We start from the raw sequence: 21,419 nt of genomic DNA on the forward strand, positions 1-21,419 counted from the left end.
CCTTCACATCCAGACTGGGATGAAGGCTGATGGATGTCTATTCCTGAAATTCTTTATTACTCCAGCCTGGATAACTTGGCTTAAGGTCATGGCCCCTCATGTTTTCATTGAGACTCTTCAGTGCGAGTGGTCTTAATAATCATGCTATTTGGTGTGTATACAGCATTTCCAATGTACAGAAATCAAAGCCTTGTAAGGCTTGTATGACTAAAGAAGGCAGGCCAAGGAGCACATGTGGCCTGGCTTAAAATGAAGGGACATTACATTGTTCGTGTCCAATGAATCTCTCATGATCAAATCCCAACTCCAGCGAACATTTCCCCCGTTTGCACGTACCCAGATATTCATTTCCGTGAGCCGGGTTCCCAGCTCCCAACCTGTCCAGCTGCCAGCTGGATCCTGTGAGTTTAAGTGACAAGTGCCAAGTTGTTTCCGTTTTGGTACAGGATAAATTACATAGTCATGTCCTTCTGCTTCTGGTGAGACCAGGCACCTCAGCCAAAGCTCACTAAATAAACCGTTTTTAGTAACCACTACAAATCTTAGTTGGTGGAGCAATTACCAAACACTGTCAGGGTGTATGCTTTACACCTGGCAAAATCCTGGCAAAATAAGTACATTGAACCTCCCTGTCTGCTGCTTTTTCAGAAGAAATTATGACCAGCCAGTTGAAGATCAGTTCTTCACATACCATCAAACTTTTCAGTGTGTATATGTTCTGTTTTCCACAGCTGAGTTTGTTTTTTTTCTTTCCCCTACTTGGTTTTCCAAATGCTGCAACCCACTTGCAAAGTCAGGCTATCAACATGGGAGGACAGAAAATTTGTTTTCAGGCTGCTGAAGTATAAATCAGAAATAATTTGAAATGCAGGATTAAGCCCTGCTCTCTCGTACGTTAGTATCAGTGGTAATCTCAGCTAATGCGCTGCTGTGTGTTTTTAGAAGTGGGAGTTTTGGATACTTTAGGGGATACATTGTTCCAAAGAAATTTCATTTAAGGTTGACCAGCCTGAGTCATGGTTTGAAATGTGGCATGAGAAACACAAATATATCCATCTCTACCAAGTTTTATCTCCCAGTCTCTCTGATGGGAGCATTTTCAGTTCCCTGAGACAGAAAATAAAGGGGTGAAACTAGAGCTGCAGGAATGAGATTTTCTTTCAAGGATCAAAACAAAACATCACCAGAAATCAGTATGACTTTCCAATTTAACACAAAGGAAACATTTTGACTCTAGAGTAGTAAATAAAAAGTAAATAAGTGTTTCCTAAATGTTGGTTTCAAAAATCATAGTCTTATAAAAACTACAAACATTGAAGTGAAACTTGCTGGGCAGTAATAGAGTTTTTTTTTTTTTTTTTTTTTTTTTGGTAAACAGCTGGCTTTTTTTTATGTAGTGCAAGGAAAGGTATCAGTGCTTCTTTTTCAGCACTGTTATCAACTCACAGTCGAGCCTTCACAGAACACAGTGTGCCAGCAAAATGGGCATATTACTCCCCAGGAACAGAAATTAAATAAGTATTGATAGAGCATTTCAAAATAGTGAATTGAGATATTTTAAGTATAACATTAAGTATAACATAATAGCTGATAAAAAAAACCTGTGTAATGTTTGTTCTTCATACAGCAAGACACGCAAAGTGCCAGAAAGAATCCAAGAAGATGTATTCCACCCATTAAGCAAACACTTGTTAGCAATAGTGAGCCTGATAATGAGACTGGCTCACTTCAGCACCGAAGCAAATTTTGCTGTTGAATTTAATAATGAGGCTATTATGTTCCACAAATTGTCACATGCGAGTGGAGATTGTTTTTAATATTTCGTTTTTTTGCATCTGCTTCTCATTAAAAGCAAAGCAATAAATTGAAGTGAATTTGTCTGCAGACTTAAATTCCTAACAGGACAAAAGGCTGCAAGTTATTTCCATTAGAAGATGGCTAAAATGCTAGCAGAGGCCATGAAAAAAGAATACATGCAGAAAACACAACCTCAATCGTATTATATTGCAAATATTATAGGTGTGGGAAGGACTGCTTGCAACTTGTCTGAGCAGGAGATACAAATGCAAGGGACATAGGCAATCTTCTGTGGTCTTAGATCCACAAGAACTATTCAAAATTGGGGTTCAATCGACATTAGGAAGCATTTCTTTACTGTGTGAGTGGTCAAACACTGGAACCTTCTTCCTAGAGAGGTGGTCGATGCCCCAAGCCTGTCAGTGTTCAAGGGGTATTTGGACAATTCCCTTAATAACATGCTTTAACTTTTGGTCAGCTCTGAGGTGGTCAGGCAGTGGGACTAGCTGATTGCTGTGGGTCCCTTCTGAAATTTCTATTCTATTCTATTCTATTCTATTCTATTCTATTCTATTCTATTCTATTCTATTCTATTCTATTCTATTCTATTCTATTCTATTCTATTCTTCTATTCTGTTCTGTTCTGTTCTGTTCTATTCTATTCTATTCTATTCTATTCTATTCTATTCTATTCTATTCTATTCTATTCTATTCTATTCTATTCTATTCTATTCTATTCTATTCTGTTCTATTCTGTTCTGTTCTACTCTATCCTATCCTATTCTACTATTCTATTCTATTCTATTCTATTCTATTCTATTCTATTCTATTCTATTCTATTCTATTCTATTCTATTCTATTCTATTCTATTCTATTCTATTCTATTCTATTCTATTCTATTCTATTCTATTCTATTCTATTCTATTCTATTCCATTCCATTCCATTCCATTCCATTCCATTCCATTCCATTCTATTCATTCTATTCTATTCTATTCTATTCTATTCTATTCTATTCTATTCTATTCTATTCTATTCTATTCTATTCTATTCTATTCTATTCTATTCTATTCTATTCTATTCTATTCTATTCTATTCTATTCTATTCTATTCTATAATGCTGCTTTAGGATGGTAATAAGATCTAAATGAGTGTCTACAGGGTCCTCTTCCTTTAAGTCCTCTCTGTGTGAACCTGCAGATGGGTAGAAGTACCCCACCTCTCCTGAAAAGGACTGAGCTTTGTTTCAAAGATGAGAGAAAAGTTGAAAATACCAGCTGATCCTCCCAGGCACTCTTTGTCCCTAAGGCAGGAGAGCAGCTCTGCCAGAGCACAGCCACCCCTTTATCGACACTGGACAAAGTGGATAGTGATCAGCACTGACAAATCTGGTTTGTTTTCCTCACTTGTCCTCTGTGAGATGACTCACATTAAGGTCTTCATGTGGTAGAAGCACATACGGTGCCTCACCGCAGATTTGAGCTATTCGAAGTATCTTTGATGCATTCCTGGCACAAAAGATGCAGGAATCTTCACAGGATTTTGTAATACCTCCCACTTCTCTTACTTCACAACTTATTTCCATTCTTTGGAAAAGCTTTTATTGTTGCTTCTACTTGGTAGTGACAACAGATTAAGAACTAAAAAGCCCCCTGGACTTGGGTTTTGTTCTAAGCAGTTTATAGACTTGTTCCCTTGAGAGCGATGCCCTAAACAAGAGATTGCAGCGTAGGGCTGGTTGAGGCATGGATTTATCTCTCACAGGTAGTTCAGGGTGTGGGAAAACCTTCCTGGCCTGCACTGAAACAACACAAATCTTGCAAGTCTTTCTGACCCAACAATTTCTAAAAAACGGTTTGACTCACCAGAAATATTGTCATTCAGCTTTGAGTGTTTCTCAGATAATATGAAGGAAACACTTGTTCATGGTTATAACAGATTCCAGGGAATGCTATTACTTCTACAAGTTTTTCTGCTGGAGAGCCCTTGTAAGTCAAAGATCATCTTCTTATCCTTCTCCTCAGAGAGAGCAGCAAGTTCTGGATTTGAATCCTAAAACATGCAGTATTTTATCAAATACTTGGTTTTACCAAGTTGCTGCTATTATCCCTTCCAATCCTGCAACAAGTCCCCAAGCTTGTAAACATTTGTCATTAGAGCTCAGGAGCTTTCTATTTAATAAAGCCTCTCTCCTTATTTAATAAAAAACTGTTCTATTAAATGATTTGCTTGTATTTACATGTGCATAATGAGGAATCTGGCAGAAAACCAAAGAAGTTTGCAGGCTTGAGATGCTGGCTGTTGCTCACATTAATAACTACAAAATGAATAATGATTCATTAAATAACTCAGCTCGTCGCTTTGCTTCCCAGTCACAACAGTACAACAAAAAGCCACCCACCGAAGTCACAAGAGGCCCGTTGACTTCACCAGCTCCAATCTCCAGCCCACAGAGCAACATTTTTGAAGGTGCCAGCACCAATGCAATCTCCATTTCAATTTTTGAGCACCTCAGCAGCACTGACATGCTTAAGAGAGGAGGACATTTATGTAAGACATGTATTTTGCACAGGTAAACTCTGAAGAATTATAGTGAACTTTCTTTAGAAGATAGCTGGAAAGGGTTACATGCTTCCTGCTAATTAATAATGGTGGTTTCTCCATTGCACAGGTAGAAGACAAGCAATTTTCATGGAAAATCAGTCTTTTCCTGCCAGATCTGGACTCCCTGTGTGTTGCATGTGTTTGGGGTGGCCATGTAATGCAGAGTAGCAGAACCTTTTACAGAAGTGTTGCCTAAGGATCAGGTGCATAATGCAGAAAATTATGAGAATTCAGAGAAATATCTTCATCCGAGCTACAAGTCTGCAAATCACCTGGTTTTCAAAATACATCATCTCACATTTTTCCTAACAGATTTAAGCACAAGGTTAACCGAAGAAAGTCACGTTCTGAAGAAAATATGCTGCTTAGACATCATCTCATTGAAAACAAAGCACCTCAATTAAAGGAAAATGCAGCTAATTAAGTTTTATTATAGCCTATCAGAATAAAAATCTATACAAGCAATTCCAAACACAATACAGAGAAGTACACTGCTATAAAACAGGAAAAAATGTGCACATACAAATGTCTCCCTACAAATATTCTGCAGTTAACTATTGATCACTTCAAATGTTTTCCATTTCATCCCTTTGACGAGACCCAGCAATTCTTTGGAAAGGATTTGCTTTGCAGCTGGAATCCTGCCATTTTCCTCTTCATTTCATTACGATGGTGAAATCCTCTTCAAACATCGCTTGAGTGTGTCTGAGACACTCTTACAGGATGTCAGTCAAAGACTATAGAGAAAAGCGGGATATGGGCAAAATTATTTTAATAAATTATTTATCGTTAAAAAACATGGATCCAAAAAGCTTATGGAATCAGAGCTCCAGGACCATTCCTGTCTGCTCAGTACCACTTGTGCTGCTGGAGAGTAATCCATTGAGGATGGGAGGAGGAGGGACAGGGATGGTGGGGAGCCATGGCATGTGACACCAACGTGTCACTCCAACTAAACACTGGAAGGTCACAGAACCCTTCGTCATCAATGAACCGAATGAAAAGGTGTTTGAATACCTGCCATTGAGGCACGTCCCAACAGCAGGAAGGGCTCAGATTTTAATGGTTAATTAAAAAAAAGAATCCCATCCAATGAAGTCCTCCTGATGGAAAAGGAGCTTCTCATTAAAAACTACACTGCCAGAAAAATCAGCTGAAAACCACAAGATGCTGCTGATACAAACAAAATGGTGTATGTGAATTTTTTTCCACTTGAAGATTAGACTAGCAATTCTTGTTTAGTGCTGGGAAAACAGTACTTTGATGTCTGTAGGGAGTCATAGACAGGTTTACTCAAAGAGGAGTAAGCTCTATGTAAAGATATGTATTTCTATCAGAAGGACCGGGCAAAAATCTAAGCTTTAATAACAGTTTGTCTACCAGATCTAGGGCTGAAGGAGCCATGAGTTTGCTCCATGGATATTGAGAACAGCTGATCTGAAAGTCACTGAAAGAAAAGCGGTTTTCTTTTCCAACGGAGTTACAAATAGCTGAGCAATGTTCACTCAAGCTAGTGGTGAGCCAACCTACACCCCTGACCCCTGCTTTCTCCTCAAAAAGGACTTCCAAGAGGCAGAGAGGTCTGTTGGTACATCCCCACAGCGAGGAGTAACCCCAGGCTGCTCAGTAATGACCAACTGGGAAGATCTTAGTGCATCTCTGCCACAGGCGATTCAACAATTTGACAACAGATGGGCCTGTAATTACAGCCCATTTGAGAGACTTTTAATGCACTGATTGGAAAGGCATTGATATTTCTTCCTCGTAAGGAGAATAACAAAGAAAAGCAAAAACACCTCAACCTCACTGCCATTCCCACTGCTTGGCTTTTCACAGCATATTCTGCAGGCAAAGTGAAAACATTCGGCTTCAGCCAGCCAAACTGTGAATGTAATTGAATAGAGTAACTGTCTTCCAGTTAGAAGCTGAGCTGAAGGATGTTTTCTGTGAGCTTCAAAAATGTTTGAGCTGAACGCAAGCCAATCATTTTTTTTTTTAAAAAAAAAAAAAAAAAAAAAAAAAAAAAAGAGAAAGAAAAGTCCCTGCTTCATGTCAAGTTCCCAGAAGAAGCAGATTGGAAACCCAACCCCATGGCCATGGCCATGGCCAGGGCTCGAGAGGTGGAGGCGTGATAGACACTTGTAGCCAGTGTAGTCTGAAGCTTTGAACAGTGAATGGCAGAAAATGGATCCATCTATTTCTATGGTAACATGAATAACTCAGGACTACACTATAGCCCAAATCTTAGCTGGATTTGAAAACTCCAAGTGATGAGCAACCACTCTCATTCAGCAAGCTCTACGATTTTCTTTCAAGGTAATATACTGGAGCTCTTAGCCTATATATTTCCTTATTCTCAAAACTGGTAATGTTAAAAAAAAGAAGTTTAAAATCCTTAGAGGAAAACATACTGTAATGTTCAGGCAAAGGCTGGAATTGAGTCTCAGGAACCACAGCTTCACTCGCCACGGCTGCCAGTTGTGACTGGGATGGGCATCTTCACAACAGGGCCATCCTACACTTCGGGGAGTCTTGTGGGGATGAGGAATGGACATGCATCCCAGCCCCAGCTGGCTGTTTAACCAAGAACACACTTCCCTCTTTGCCAGTGCCTCGGACTCCCATTTTTTAAAATAAAAATACTCCTTCAGAACTTGGGAAGGTTTTGAAGCACCAAGGAGCCAGCTTCCAGCCTGGCAAAGTTATGCAGGCTTACCTGCTTTTCAATATTCATTTCATTGATTTTGACCTTAGTCCTCTTGTGGTTATGAAAACGCTGGGTCTAATCATTAGCGTACAAGCAATTTTTAGAGCAATCTCTCCAGAAACAAACTGGGAGTAAACCATGTATCTTCTGCTCCTTCTCGGTTTCTCTGTTCATCTGAGTTTGAAAGGTTTTTCTACTGCACTACTTCAGTTCTTCTAATCAGATGCAATCCAACCCTCGTGCCTCAGTTTCAACACCTCCCTCCAGTTCGAGCCAGGCTTGGACCCAAGTCTATCACTGAGATGGTTTACACACTAATAATTGCTCCCATCCCAGCAGTCAGTATCTGTTCCTTGCTGCCAGGTTCAAAAGGAGAGGCTGCTGACATAAGTTCTTCCCCAGGAGTTCTTCCTTCTAAAAATATTGATCACAATTCATCCTTTCCACTTCGGCTGAATTTTGACAAGGCAGTTTCAAAAGCACAGGAGGAGCTTCCCGTGCAACCTGTCTTTACAGCTCCCTTGGAGCTGTCACCTCCCCCATGTTACACATATGCACAGTTTTAAAATGTATTACTACCATTACATTTGTCATCATCATTCAACATTACAGGATGAAATGCACCGTTCAGGGACCATGTTATGACACCGAATTTCTGTATGTGACAAGGAATGGCAAAATAAATAGACTTGTATCCAAGTTACGGCTATTTGAGAGGTGTTTTTACATGAAGAGTAGAACAAAACAAAATAATGCAGTTTGAGGCTTTTAGCTCAACTCTAGATCTCTCCCCTCTCTATAACCTCAACAGAAAAAAAAAAGTTAAAGATATATAGATAGCTATATTACCTGCAGCAAAAAGGATAGACCCAGCAGAATTAAAAGACTACTGTCCCATCACGGTTGTGTGCTTGTCCTCCACACATCCCACCTGCCTCACACATTGACCCTCACCACAACAAATCTGGGCCGTCCCTCTTCCCACGCACCTCTGCCGGCTGTCTGCGCCCACACTCCTGTACCAGGAATTATTTTTCCTCCCATGTTTATTCTATGGTTGGTGTAACTGATCTTTGGTCCCTGACCAGGGCCATTAGCCATTAAAAGCGTGAGGACAGGGCGCGTGCTCAGATAGCCTTTGTGTTCTCTTCATTCAGCCCTGAAACGGAGCAGAGTGTCGTTGTTGACTTTAGTGGGTAAAGAATTCAACAAGCCTTTAGAGCTTTTGAAAATCCTGCCTCTATCGTAGCACAGATCCTGGTATAAATGCTTTTGGCAAGGTGTTTATTTACAAGAAGAGTGCTGTTTTCTTCAGGGAAACTTAGGGACCACTGTGTTTTCTCGGCATCTTTTTTTTTATATCACAAATCATAATAAATGCTAATAAAATATATGAGGGAAATTCATTAAATTAGCCCTATTTTGATCAAGCTGATATTCACAGTGGGGCTATTGTATCTCATTTTGCTTAGCATGTGTTCAGAGAAGGTAATCAAAATCTCCTCTTCTTTTCTGTTTATCATCCCAACTCTATTTTTATCAGATGACTCTCCCCATTGTCATGGCAAGAGCAGACTGGAGTTTTAGTTCAATTTAGGGATACATGACCGTAAATACATCAGCAGATTGAATTAGAAAGTGACATGCCAAAAGCAGCTTTCTCCTTCTCTTTTTTTTTTGCATTCACACATCTGACTCAATCACAGACCTCTAATTGAAAAGCCTCAGCAGTGGATTAAGATCATATACATTATTACGGAGCACGATGCCTCATGAATGCTGATGAAACCAGGAGAGTCTGGCAGGGGCTCTGCTAACCCCACAGCCGCCCCTCTGCTCCCCCCCTCTGCATACATGGGGGTAAGAAGCAGAGCAAAGGGGCTTAGATGACACTGGGCCGGGGGTTCCTCAATGTAAAAGCAGAGGGAGGGGGTGGGATGGAGAGGGGAGAGCTATGTATGACTTTTATTCCACTTGTTGCATTCAATGGGCAAAATATTTCAAGCCCCTTCCCACCCAGCAGAACCCGGGTGAAGTCAATGGGAGTTCAGGAGGGAGTAAATCAAACAGTAAATTTAGTCTGACAGCCTGGATATCAAGCCTTGCATCTTTCCACTAGCCGGTAATTTTAGGGCCTGATTTGTAGCCAGCTGGAGTAGAACATCCCCACCTGGGATTTCACTCCCGTTCTCCGTGGAGAGGCAGGATGCGACCCTGTCGCTCCGTCTTCCCTTGTGCTCAGTGCCCAGGGACACGAGCGTGGAAGAAACGTGATGAAGATGACGGTCCCTTGTCCTTGTCCCCGGAGGAGCCTGCACACCCGGGAGGAGCAGCAGTGAGTCCCCTGCGCTCGGGGAGGGGGCTCACTCCAAAACGAGCCTGCAGGAGTCTTTAAAAGGACTTCTCGGAGCTGGAAGGGAGCTAGACCAGGGGAGGAAATGCAGGTCTCTTGTGATACCCCTTTCCCTCCTCCGTGGGCACAGCGTGGGTGCTCCCGGCCCCTCCCAGGAGCCGCCGCTCCCCTCGCAAGGCGCAGACCCCCCACCCCCACCCACCCACCCACCCGTGGCAGGGGGCTGCCGCCTCCTCGGGGGGCCGAGGCAGAGCAGCGGGGCGACACAGCCAGGTAAGGGAGTCCCTGAGTTTGGGGAGGGGGGCACAGACATGCCGGGGGGGGGGGGGGCAGAGCATCCCGCCGGCGGGCTGCTCCCTCCAGCACCGACGGCTCCCTACCTCCAGCCCAACTTTCTGTCGAGTGGGTGGCCCCAGGCTGTCCCCTCCCGGGCCGCTGCTCCCTGTGTCGTCCCCCTCAGTCCCCCCCCCAAACCCCGGGAGCTCCGTCCCTCCTCCCCGGGGGAGCGGCCGCCGTCCCCTCCCGCTGCCGGAGGGAAGCGGCGAGGAGCGGGGGGTGCGCTCCCGGGGCGGGGGGGGGGGGGGGGGGGGGGGAGTTGGTGGTGGTGGGGCTGCTGCCGGTGCAGCGCGGCAGCCCTGGGGGGGTTCATGCCTCCACCCGCCGGAGAGGAGTCCTCGGAGCTGCAGGTAATCGTTGCCGGGGGAGAAGGAAACAGAGAGCGGGGTTTGGGGGAGCCTGAAGGGTTAAATGGAGGGGGGGGGGAGGGCAGGCTTTGCAAAGCGCACCCCTCTTTTGAGGGCTCTCTGGGATGAATGAGGCACCGGAGCGGTCGGTCCCGTTTGCGGCTCCCCCCAAAAGCAAGCGCCCCCCCCCCCCCCCCGAGTTTGCCCTGCTTAAGGTGGGGGGGTGGGGGGGGTCTGTTTGCCGCTGCGGAGCGGAGCGAGACCGGCCGGGCTGGAGGAGGCGGGGGGGGGGGGGACCCGCTCCGAGCGGAGGATGCGGTGGTTAAAGCAGGACGATCCTCAGCGTCGCTTGAAAGGCAGGAGAAAAGCACCTGCGGGAGGGATGCGCTGGCACAGCCCGCCCCCCGCCACCCCCCCCCCCCCCCGAGCCCCACCATGTCCCGAAAAGGTGGCAGAGCCCAAAATGCTGCCCGGGCTGGCGAGGGGAGGGGGGGCACGGGAAGCTATGGGAGGCCAGAGCTGAGCGCAGGATGCTCCTTTCTGATAAAACACCGGAGGGAAGTGCAGGGGGGGGGGGGTGGATGTGCTGCAGGGTGGTCAGCAAGAGGTGGATGGTCAAGGTCAAAGCAGAATCTTGGGAGTCGCCATGGGGCTGGGCTGGGAGTAGCCCCGTGTGTCTACCTGCAGGTCCCAGCACCCCCAAGACCGTTCCTTGTGCCCAGACCTTTGTGAAGAGCAGGGAAAGGACAACCCGGCTCAGGTGTTTTGAACTTGGCAAGCTTGTGTTGGGGTAAGCTAGAGACTTCTTCTAGTTCTACGGGGGGAGGAGGCGTGCGGGTTACACCAGGCAGCCAGTGCTCAGGGCGCTGGGATCGGTCTGTTAGTGCTTGTGTTGGGAATCCCGGCCCTTGGGGGACCTTGTCCCCACGGAATGGGTCTGCTGGTGTGGGGTGTACCCCAGCCAGAGACCTCGCGCCTTGCAGGGTCCCCCCCGAGGCTCCTCTCCTGGAGCTGCTCCCCTTCTTGCAGCGAGAGAAGCTGTTACTGAGCCCCTTCCAACCTGGGGCTCCCCTGGATGGGGTCCCTGAGCCAAAGGGGGGATCTCTGGGTGTCTCAGCTCTCCCTCAGCCTGCGAGCAGACACAGCAGATAAATGCTCTTCAGCTGAATTGTCTTTGAACCTGTCACATCCCTGAAATCGGTTGATGCTAATGGATTGCAGAGGAGAGAGGGGTGGAGGAGGAACATTTTGGTAAAAAACCCTGGTTTCAGTGATGCGCCAGTGCAGTAGCTGGAGTTCAGCCCCGGCCACACCTGCCCAGGCATGAGTGGGGATGCTGGGCTCCGTGCTTTCCTCTGGCTGAAGTTCCTTAAATCAACTGATCTGAGAGCAAAACCAGAAGCATGTGATTTACACATCTGTGTGACAGGACCAGCTCAGCCAAAGTGAGTAATCTCTAAGCATAACAGAGCCTGAAATGTGTTTGGGGGAAGGAAAAAAAAAAAAAAAAAAAGTATTTAACACGTATTTGGCAAAAGCAAAAGTGTTTTATGGGCTGTTTGTTTGCAAACTAAAAATAGGACCAAGTGATCAGGTAACGTCTCTGCAGAGTGCTCTAGGAAACACTGGGCTGCTCTGAGCAGGGTGGTAACAAAGTGTTGCCAACTTGAAAATATAGTTTCTAAAAATTTTGATAATGCTAAAAGTGTCAAGACATTATTCAGCTTTGACTTCAGTTGTTCAGTGTTTAGTACCAATATAGCTAGCCAAAACAGAAAACCAAATTAGTGCAAGAAAGTTGTTTTGTTATGTGTTCTGTAGAGAAAAATCATTCGCTCCAGTTTTTCTAGAGTGAGAAACAAACCCGGAGAAATATCAAATGGCAGATTTTAACAAGGACAAAGTTCCCATCTGAACTGAATCGTTTTGCTTTTTGACCTCAGATGGTGGAATAGGGTAGGGAGTGGGGGAAACCAAGAATTTTGTATATGAAATGATGAGATTTCTATGCTCTCGGGGAGCTACTGGTTTAATACAAGAACATTATTATAACTGTAAGAAGTTGCAGCGGGTCTTGGCACGATGCTGCGTCTCCCTCCTCCTCGGGCAGAGCCTTGCCTGGGTGTTTGTGTTATTTCAGAGCTGCTCTGCCAGGTCACAGCGACTTTCACCCCCCCAGCTCCCTCCCGTCCCCTTCCACCAGCCGCTGGCTCTCCCCCCGGCAGCAGCCACCCTTGGCTCTGCCAGCTCCGTCCATGCAGATACAAAGCACGAGGCCCCACAGGTGATGGACATTCATCCCCCAAAGGGCAAATTTCCTAAAGGACCGGGAGAGTTTTTCTTCACTTCATTACAGCAAATGGCTCCACTAACAGATTGCAGCCAGCTCCGTGGGACAGAGAAAAATACACAAAGTTCTGCTGCTATTAGATGCTTCTTGGATACTTATCCAGGTGTTTTTCTTCCCATTACTACCAAGGGCATCTGTTTTGAAAGCGTATCTGTCAGGATTATCATTTTGTCTGCTCCTGCTAGTTGTTCTGCACCTGGAAGCAGTAATCTGCCATTCTGTTCTAATTCTCTTCACAGCAATTATGCTTGATGCTGCATAAGAGGGAGTTATGACTCCAGTGGTAAATAGGCATCGAGATCAAATCTTGACTTGTAAAATTAGGTTTCTTTATGTAATTCCTTCTCGATCCCAGCTATACTCTGATGCAGTGCACTTCATAGAGGTGGGGTTGTTTGTTTTTGTTTGGCTTTGTTTTGTTTTTGTTTTTTTACATAACTTTGCTATTGTAATCACAGCCAGGAAGAATTTCAACCTTGATCTGTCTGCACAGTTTTAAGGTTTGTTCCTCCCTATGTTTGTGGTGATGCTTCAGTTACTAATGTTCTGCTCTGCTGTTAGATGGATACCTGCTCTTGTGCCCATGTTTAAGATACTTGCTACAGAAGTTTTCACAAAGGCTAAGTACCTTCTTCTGAGCAGAATGGTCTGTACCATAATATCTCTGCTATTTTTTTTCTCTCGGTTTTCTTGGCCAGGGACACAGGCAGCCAGATATGTTTAGCTCAGTGGATGCCTATTTTTTTTTTCAGGGTACTGCTCTGTAAGAGGGGAACTTGGAATTATACAAGTGATTACTCTGAATCTATGTTAGCTCCTTAGATTGTCTTTTTTGGCTCATGTGTTTTAAGCAGAAACATAATTTGTGGAGTATACTAGTACAATGTCTTGGAGATCAAACACCAAATGGAAAAAATTCTGGACAAGAGAAAGTCCCCTAGAGGTGTTTTTTTTATTAATCCATTAATTAAGAATACCAAAACAAGTGTATAAGGTATCAGTCAGCATGCCTTAATTATATTTATTTGCCCATTATTGAGGTTCGTAGTCATTAACTGCTGTAGTAGCAATATAAGTTCGGGCAAAATTGTGCTAGTGAGGGGCAAGCTGTCAGCTAGACAGAGGGAAAAATCATCGATATTCATCAAAGACAGTCAGCAAAACATGCTTTTGCAGCTGTTCAGTTTTTGTTGTTGTTGCTGTGCCATAATGTATCCCAAAATACCAGTGGCTACAAGGCAAAGGCAATAAGATTTCAATGGCTTAGTGGATAAAGCACTGAGCGGGCGGTCTGGGCGCAGTTTTCCAATCTGGATGGCTCTAAGCACATCACACCCCCTGCCAGCGTCCAGGGAACGTTCAGGTGATGTAAGGTCCTTGCTGGTGCTGCCAACCTGCAGGCTGTCACCGGATGAAGAGACTGAAGACTTTGCGTGAGAGCCTTAGCAAATGGATTTCCTTCTGAATCCACCTGCTATTGAAGGTCCAAAATTCATCGAATGGAACAAAAAGCCGGAGAGCAAAGCTTAATGTCTGCACAAAACCAAGAGGAGAGCCCCAAAATTCTAAAGAAGCAGACTGACGAACTGCTGAGGTATCGCTGACTCCTGGGGACGGCACGGCAGCAAGAGATGACTGTTACAGCTGCTGGAGGAGGCTGGAAGAGGTGTCCCCCTCCATGGAAGACACACAAAGGTCCCTCAAGAAAAATCTTTGGGTGCATCAGGATTGCCAGCAGTGGACGGCTCAAAGAACCTGAGGCCCTGGGCAAGCAGGGATTTCGCGCAGTAGGTTATCCACGTAAAGCAACTCCCCTTCCTCAGTGCTTCTCCCAAGGCTCGGACTCTAAATGTAGTAGAAGGAGCAACAGGCTTGAAGAACTTACTGTGTAATTTTATAGTCAATAATTTCAAGGATATGTACTGTGAGGAAAAATGAGATAACTTTAGAAGAAAGATGTCCATCCACATTTTTTACAGCGCTCGGATGAGAGCCACACATGACTGCATTTCCTGACCTTCCCCTGCTGAGTGGCAGCACTGGTTCTTTTTACTATCCTCCTATTTTTGCAGTCCCAGAACAAAATCTTTACTTTTTGGCCCTGACTGGATTTTGCTGAGCTAGTCAGGGGAGAAGTGCCTTCCCAATGTCAGCACCATACTCAGTCCCAAAGATGCAGTTCCATGAATATGAATTTATAGACACCAACTGCCCCATCCCACTGCCTGCTTCCTTTATATTCTTCCCTTCAAAGATACTGGCTAACCAGCTTGGTCACAGGAAAATGCAATCTTCCAAAGATCAAAACCCTCAAAGCCCAAGAGGAGTGTGGTGCTGCTTTGACCTCTCCCAGATTTCCCCCACAAATAATCTGAGGTTTAATACAATTTATAAATCAACATTAGTGTCAGAACAGAATTAAAAAGTCCATTCTTTGGCCAGAACCGGAGCTTGCCTTTTCCTATACAAGCAGTAACTTTAGTCCTATTTAATTCACAAGGAGCAGGGTCTCAGCTGACCTCTCCTGGCAGCGTGCTCTCTGGGACTGCAACGACTCCTGCAGGGAGCCCATGGCTGCAATACCTAAACCCCAAACACCACAGCAGCATATTTAGAACCTGCAGATCCTCCCTGCCCCTTTCTCATCTCCATCTTGAAGCCAGCATTTGTTTGAGCTTTGGCAGCAGCTCTCTCAGCTTTCCCATCCCAGCCACCCTGGATTTCTGATTTCTCTGGTACATCTCCTCCCAGCCACGGAGTTACATGTGAGACACCTACTTCCCATCTGCACATTTCCAAATCAGAACAGCATATTTATGATTACTACTGGTAGCTGGAGGGACTTCTACTCTCACCCACTGCAGTTTTTCTCACCCAAAAAAGAAAGCACAGTAACCATCCCATGGAGGTGCTTGCATTCCCCTTGGAGATGAGAAGCCTCTTGCGTGCTTACATGATACAGAATTTTGCTCATGCTTGAAAAGATTGGTGCAATGTGGACTGGGTGGTTTTGAATCCAGATTCATGCCCTCATATTATGAGGGAAATCCAACCATCAGGTAATGGGAACAAAAGTTGCTGGGCACATCCTGCTTGAGAACCTTCACCACTGTCTGCTGGCCAGACCTGGGGGAAGTCTCGGGCCAGACTGGTGTTTTGAATCTCCATTCTTTATAGCAGATGCTTTAACTTTTTTTTATAGTGGAAAGCTTTATAAACACATACTTAGGCCATGTTCAGACAAAGAATGAAAAAAAATATTCACATGAATCAAGCATGCCACAGAAACAGAGCACTGGAAATTTTCAACCCTCTTCAAATTGTCTAATAAAACATATTCCATCACCAAATCTGTTCATTCAACTCTCTGTGTCCTGAAGCTGCCCACTGCAGTTTGGATTTCTTGCAGAAGAAAGGTGTCTTGGAGACAAAAAGCACACTTCAGGGTGCAACGAGAGGGATTCAGAAATGCTAACAAAATCGTCTTGAGAGATGGGAAAGAAATAACTTGTTCCTTTCCCTTGTAGTCTTCACATTGATGTGCATATGGCCTGACTCGATGGAAAAGTGCTCTCAGACATGGTCCTTTCCATCTTGGAGTTCATTGATTTTTTTCCTAGGGTTTTGTCAGTTGTTTTGGAGGGTTTTGTTTCCCCACCTACACAGCTGCCGATGTTCCCTGGGGGTTCTCAATTGGTTCTGCCAGGCAGTAAGTGGCATTTGAATATATCAAACTGAGACTGTTTCTATGTAAACAGGGAGACCTGTGAAACATTGCAATGGAGCTTCAGATGTGAAGAGCCAGGAACTATCTTTGGTTCTGGATTGTGAAATCACCCAGAGTTTGTAGGGGAGTCAGGCGGGGCTGAGTCAGTCCCTGAGCCTCTCCAGGCTCCCTCCGCTAAGCGACAGCAGAATTGCACCAAATTGGACTTTAAAGCTGTTGGCACTAATGCCAGGGCTGTGCTTTCAGCATCATTTGTATGTGCTGTTCGGTCAGTCTTTCAACATTATCTTCTAACATTTTCTGTATCAGATTTTAGACAGAAAGCTAGGGAGGAGAGGTAGGTTCTGGATTTGTGTGTTTTCTGGGCAAGCTGGGAAGTAGACGTCGTTATCCCCCTTGCTCCTTAATTTCACAAGAGAGGAAAATGTGTGTACAACAGGTTACAGAGAGTGAGACAGCCAAGTGGTAAAGTTTGCTTGCCAGGGGGCACAGGAGGCATGCAAGAATTAACATTTCTCATCAGCAGAGGAAGAATCAGCCTTGTTACCAGCAGGCTGTGGACCCGAACAGCCCCCATGCTGGGGCATTCAGACTCCTTCGTTGCAGGAAAGCTTCTGTTCTGACTGTGAAGGGGGATGGCCATCACCCTCTCTCCTCTCTCTTGCATTTCCCAGCGGGGTGCATGCCATATTACAGCCGTGGGGGCTCCCATCCTCACAGTTACATCCAGCCCCCACCCCACTGCGCAGAGCTTGTGAAAACGAAACAGGTACCACCATCTACTGGGATGAGCACTTGGGCTCTTTCATTGTGCAGTTCCTTTGTTCAGGCATTGATCTCATCACATGTGCTAACTGCATAATTCAAACACAAATTCTGACTGTAGATAGAAAATCAAATGATGTGTAAAACTTGGTTTACTTTGAATTCACTCTTTCTTTCTTTCTCTTTCTTCATTTTTTTTTTTTTTTTCCCCTTTCTAGGAACAAGATGCCCATGAAGTTTAATATCTTTTAGCCTTTAAAGAAAAACTGAGGAGTAAAAGTTATGGATCCTTTATACTTTTCCAACACATTTAGCACAGATGTTGGTTCCAGTGATGTGAATTCCTCACTGCTGACAAACGTGACAGAGAATGGGACGCTCTCAGAGCAGCCCTCGTTCAAATACATCCACAAGGTCCTGATTCCCATCTGTTACCTCCTTGTATGCGCAGTCGGACTCAGCGGCAACACGTTGGTCATTTATGTGGTTTTGCGTTATGCCAAGATGAAAACCGTCACCAACATATACATCTTGAATTTAGCTGTTGCCGACGTACTCTTCATGCTGGGCCTGCCCTTCCTGGCCACCCAGAATGCCATCTCCTACTGGCCTTTTGGCTCCTTTTTGTGCAGGCTGGTTATGACTGTAGATGGTATTAACCAATTCACCAGTATTTTTTGTTTGACTGTGATGAGCATGGACCGCTACCTGGCAGTAGTTCATCCCATTAAATCAACCAAGTGGAGACGTCCCAGGGTGGCCAAGCTGATCAGCATGACTGTCTGGACATTCTCGTTCTTGGTGGTGCTTCCAGTCATCATCTTTTCGGATGTGCAGGAAGACTTTCACACCTGCAACATGAACTGGCCAGAGCCCGTCAACATCTGGTCAGCAGCATTCATCATTTACACATCGGTCCTTGGTTTTTTTGGTCCTTTGTTGGTGATCTGTCTCTGCTACTTGCTGATCGTGATTAAAGTCAAATCTTCAGGGATCCGAGTTGGGTCTACGAGGCGCAGGAGATCAGAGAGAAAGGTGACCAGGATGGTGGTGATCATTGTGGTGGTCTTTGTGTTTTGCTGGCTCCCATTTTACATGATGAACATTGTCAATTTGATATTTATACTGCCAGAAGACCCTGTGTTGGTAGGGGTGTACTTCTTTGTTGTGGTCCTCTCCTATGCAAACAGTTGTGCCAATCCCATTCTGTATGGATTTCTTTCTGACAACTTCAAGCAGAGTTTTCAGAAAGTCCTTTGTCTCCAAAAGGGCAATGGTGTAGAGGATGGTGACCCCATTGAACACAGGCAAGAGAACAGCAGCCGCTTGCAGGAATCAATGTTAACCCAGAGAAATATAGAATTCAATGGACATATGCAGACTAGCAAGGTCTAAGGGCATGGTTTGGTACTGCAAAGCACTTGTAGACCTGGAGAGCTTGGGAACTGAAAGGAGAGATGAATTCGTAGCAAAGCTAAAATCTGGAGACCCACAAACTCAAATAAGTGTACATAGACTTCTTTTCACTCCCCTCCCTTTCCCTGCTAAAAGTGTTATGGGTTATACTTGGCTGTGTGAAGGTCTTACGGAGTTTTAGCTAAGTCAGTCAGATGTGTGTTACCACTTTCTGTACTCTAGAAAACTGATCTGGTACACACTGCCAGTTTTGTATTGCTCTAGTGATGCAAAACAACACTAAACCTGTTTTAACTACCTTGTTAAGCTGAGTTTATGTCTGCTTTGCACTGCTGGGATCCACTCAAAGCAAAAAACAGCTCAGATAATATCTTTGGAAGTCTTCAAGGGGATCTCTTAAAAGAAAAACACTATTTCTTAAGAGGAAATTTCATACAAAAAATGCCACAGCACTGATCTTGAAATTGTGTATGAGCCATGGTTATAGAGTGCTGTGTAGTTCATTTACATTGCTTTATTGTCAACCCATAGAAGAGATTCATAATGTTTGGGAATCTTTCGAATACTATAAGAAAGAATAAAAACAAGACTAGGAAAACATTGTTGCAAGGGTTCAATGTATTCGTAATACTTCCACATTCTACACCAAACTGCATATAAAATGTAATGTAACCACTTTATTATTATGTAAGTGACAATGATTGTGAAGTCCTGGAAAGCTGTTGTGTATATTTATTGGTTCTGGATGTAAGTATGGACGTGAATATAAACTGTATTTTCAGAAATTAAAACAAGTTCAATCCCCTTCTGACTACCCATTTCATGGCTTCCCCAAGCACTGTCAGGCACTGCGCAAAAGAGATACAGCTGAGTCTTTGATGCTTAAATCATCGTAGATGCAGTACAACTTAGTATGGTAGGGCCAAGTACAGGGACCTATGGGTTCTGTCCTGCTCAGACACCAAAACGAAAGTCACCGTGCCTCACGGTGCTTGGGAGCTCAATATATACACAGAGGTCAGACGACTAATGTGAGACCGTATGGCAGGATGAAGGGAGCAAGGAACAGCACCCAGACCCGATTCCTGCCTCCTATCTGATCCATGCTACTTGCATTGTAAAGTGAGGCCTCCTCATACACAAAATGGAAGAAACCAAATTAGATATTTGTTTTAATCCAGGAAAAAACTACTTAATCTCTTCAGAAATTGCTTTCTACCGCCACTGTCACCCACACAGGTCAAATGGTCTTTCTGTAAGGAAATTTATTGGTATACAATACCAAGCAGGGCAGAGGATACAAAAGGAGATGACATCTCAGCTGTCTGTCCAACCCTCGGTGACCTTCTGTAGCATCTCTAAGGGACTTGGCTGAGCGCTGACACCAGCAGTAAATATCAGCCAAGCAAGGCAGATTATTCAAATAACTAAACAGAGCATGATGCTGACGTGGTTCCTCCCAAGAGTGCAACCCAGAGAGAAGGGTGGTCGAGAGCGATTGAAGTGAGAGGCCCCTTGTTGAAATTACTGAAGATTTTGGGGTTGTCTGCCTTCCCCAATGAGATCCAGGTTGCAGTCCTCTCCCCCTTATAGCTTCGCAAAGGCTCAGCATGTTCACCAGAGGAGCCTGAAGATGCTGTTTCAAAGCCAAGTTACCCTCATCAGCTAGTCCACAACGGTTTGTTTTCCATGAGTCCTTTTGACCAAGGGCTTCAGGACTGCCTGGGAGCAGAGACCTGTTTCTTCTCTTAACTGTCCTTCTCAGGAGCTTGTAGTTCCCAGTCCAAGCCATGTCCTGATATGCACCATGCAAAATCTACTCAGGTGTTGGGTCACCTGCATTATAAGGTGCTAAAAGCAGGTCTAATTGGTTAAAACGTGGTGATTTGGTACACAAATACTTCTTAAAATCCTCTGCAGGAGGACAATTTAAATTGCTGCCCAGAGACCTAGTCATTGGGCTTCTCAATAGGCTAAAACTGACCCTGGATCTACCTGTCTTTCCATCAGCTCTAGCAGGCAAGTTCCTTCTTGGATTTGTGATCATACCTAAGGTATTTCTAACTGACGCCTGTTTTAGTTGGGAAAAGCATGTGTTTCTGTTCAGTGGCATATATATTCTGGCCCACCATGTGTGGGTCCCAACCTGCTCATACATCTATCTTCACTTCAACAACCACAGTGGAGGAATGAAAACAAGTTCCTGGGAGGGTGAAAACAGAGTAAAACCTGTCCATCCTCCCAGGCTGGTCCAGGAAAACATTGTGCATCTACAAATACAAACAGCATAATTGCATCAGGTCCAAAAAAATCAGCCTGCTGTGAAAGGTAGGGTGTCCTACAGGGAGGTCAAATGGTGGGCCATAGAGCTGCTATGGTCTGTGTACGAAGAAAGCAGGACAACAGCCAGAGCAAAACATATTTTGTCCCGCAGGGTGACACCAGCCAGCAGGACCTGTAGCTCAGGGTTGACAGATCCTTCGCTCCCACCCAAGGGTGTCCCCTCTCATCTCTGCAGGTGAAGAACAGACCTGCCTGTGTGACCCCCCAGCCCTGAGCAGCAAGCACAAGAGGCAGGGCAATAGCCTGAGCTAAAACCACTCCAGGCCTTGCATCTACTTACTCCTGACGCAAGTATTTAGCATGAACTCATAGGATGGACCAATTCCTCAACAAGTTTTTGCTCCTACCTGCCGTTGTTGTGTACACGTGCACCGTTTTCCTTCTTTGCGCCGTCATAGGTGTCCACACTCACATTCCCCAAGCACAAGAGCACAAGAACTCACCAGATACAATGAGAGACAATTTCAGAGCCTGGTCCTTGGTTTAGGCCTTTAGTAGGTACATTTAGGCTTCTTGCAGTAGCAGGATGTAGCCCACCTTTCACACACCTACACTAGATCACAACTGTTAATTCAAAATCACAGCACAACCAGGTTTACAATGATTAATTAAGTCATGCAATATCTATTATTTCCGGAATTATCAGGCTGTTCCAGGCATAAATCAACTCTCTTAT

At 44.7% G+C, this 21,419-nt stretch overlaps 1 protein-coding gene across 3 annotated transcripts; it reads left to right on the plus strand.

The window, feature by feature from the left end:
• Positions 1-9,650: 9,650 nt before the first annotated feature.
• SSTR5 (somatostatin receptor 5) lies at positions 9,651-19,204 on the plus strand. Of its 3 annotated transcripts, none has more exons than XM_042798674.1 (3): positions 9,651-9,732; positions 10,830-10,932; positions 17,203-19,204. In XM_042798674.1, the coding sequence occupies exon 3, from the start codon at positions 17,267-17,269 to the stop codon at positions 18,377-18,379; it is 1,113 nt and encodes a 370-aa protein (XP_042654608.1). In that variant the 5' UTR covers positions 9,651-9,732; positions 10,830-10,932; positions 17,203-17,266; the 3' UTR covers positions 18,380-19,204. The 3 variants fall into 3 exon arrangements, with proteins under 3 accessions (XP_042654608.1, XP_042654609.1, XP_042654610.1); XM_042798675.1 differs by lacking the exon at positions 9,651-9,732 and adding an exon at positions 10,072-10,145; XM_042798676.1 differs by lacking the exons at positions 9,651-9,732; positions 10,830-10,932 and adding an exon at positions 10,081-10,145.
• Positions 19,205-21,419: the final 2,215 nt, after the last annotated feature.

Source organism: Tyto alba, unplaced genomic scaffold, assembly GCF_018691265.1.
Source record: "Tyto alba isolate M040663 unplaced genomic scaffold, T.alba_DEE_v4.0 Super-Scaffold_28, whole genome shotgun sequence".
In the NCBI taxonomy this organism is placed as follows: domain Eukaryota; kingdom Metazoa; phylum Chordata; class Aves; order Strigiformes; family Tytonidae; genus Tyto; species Tyto alba.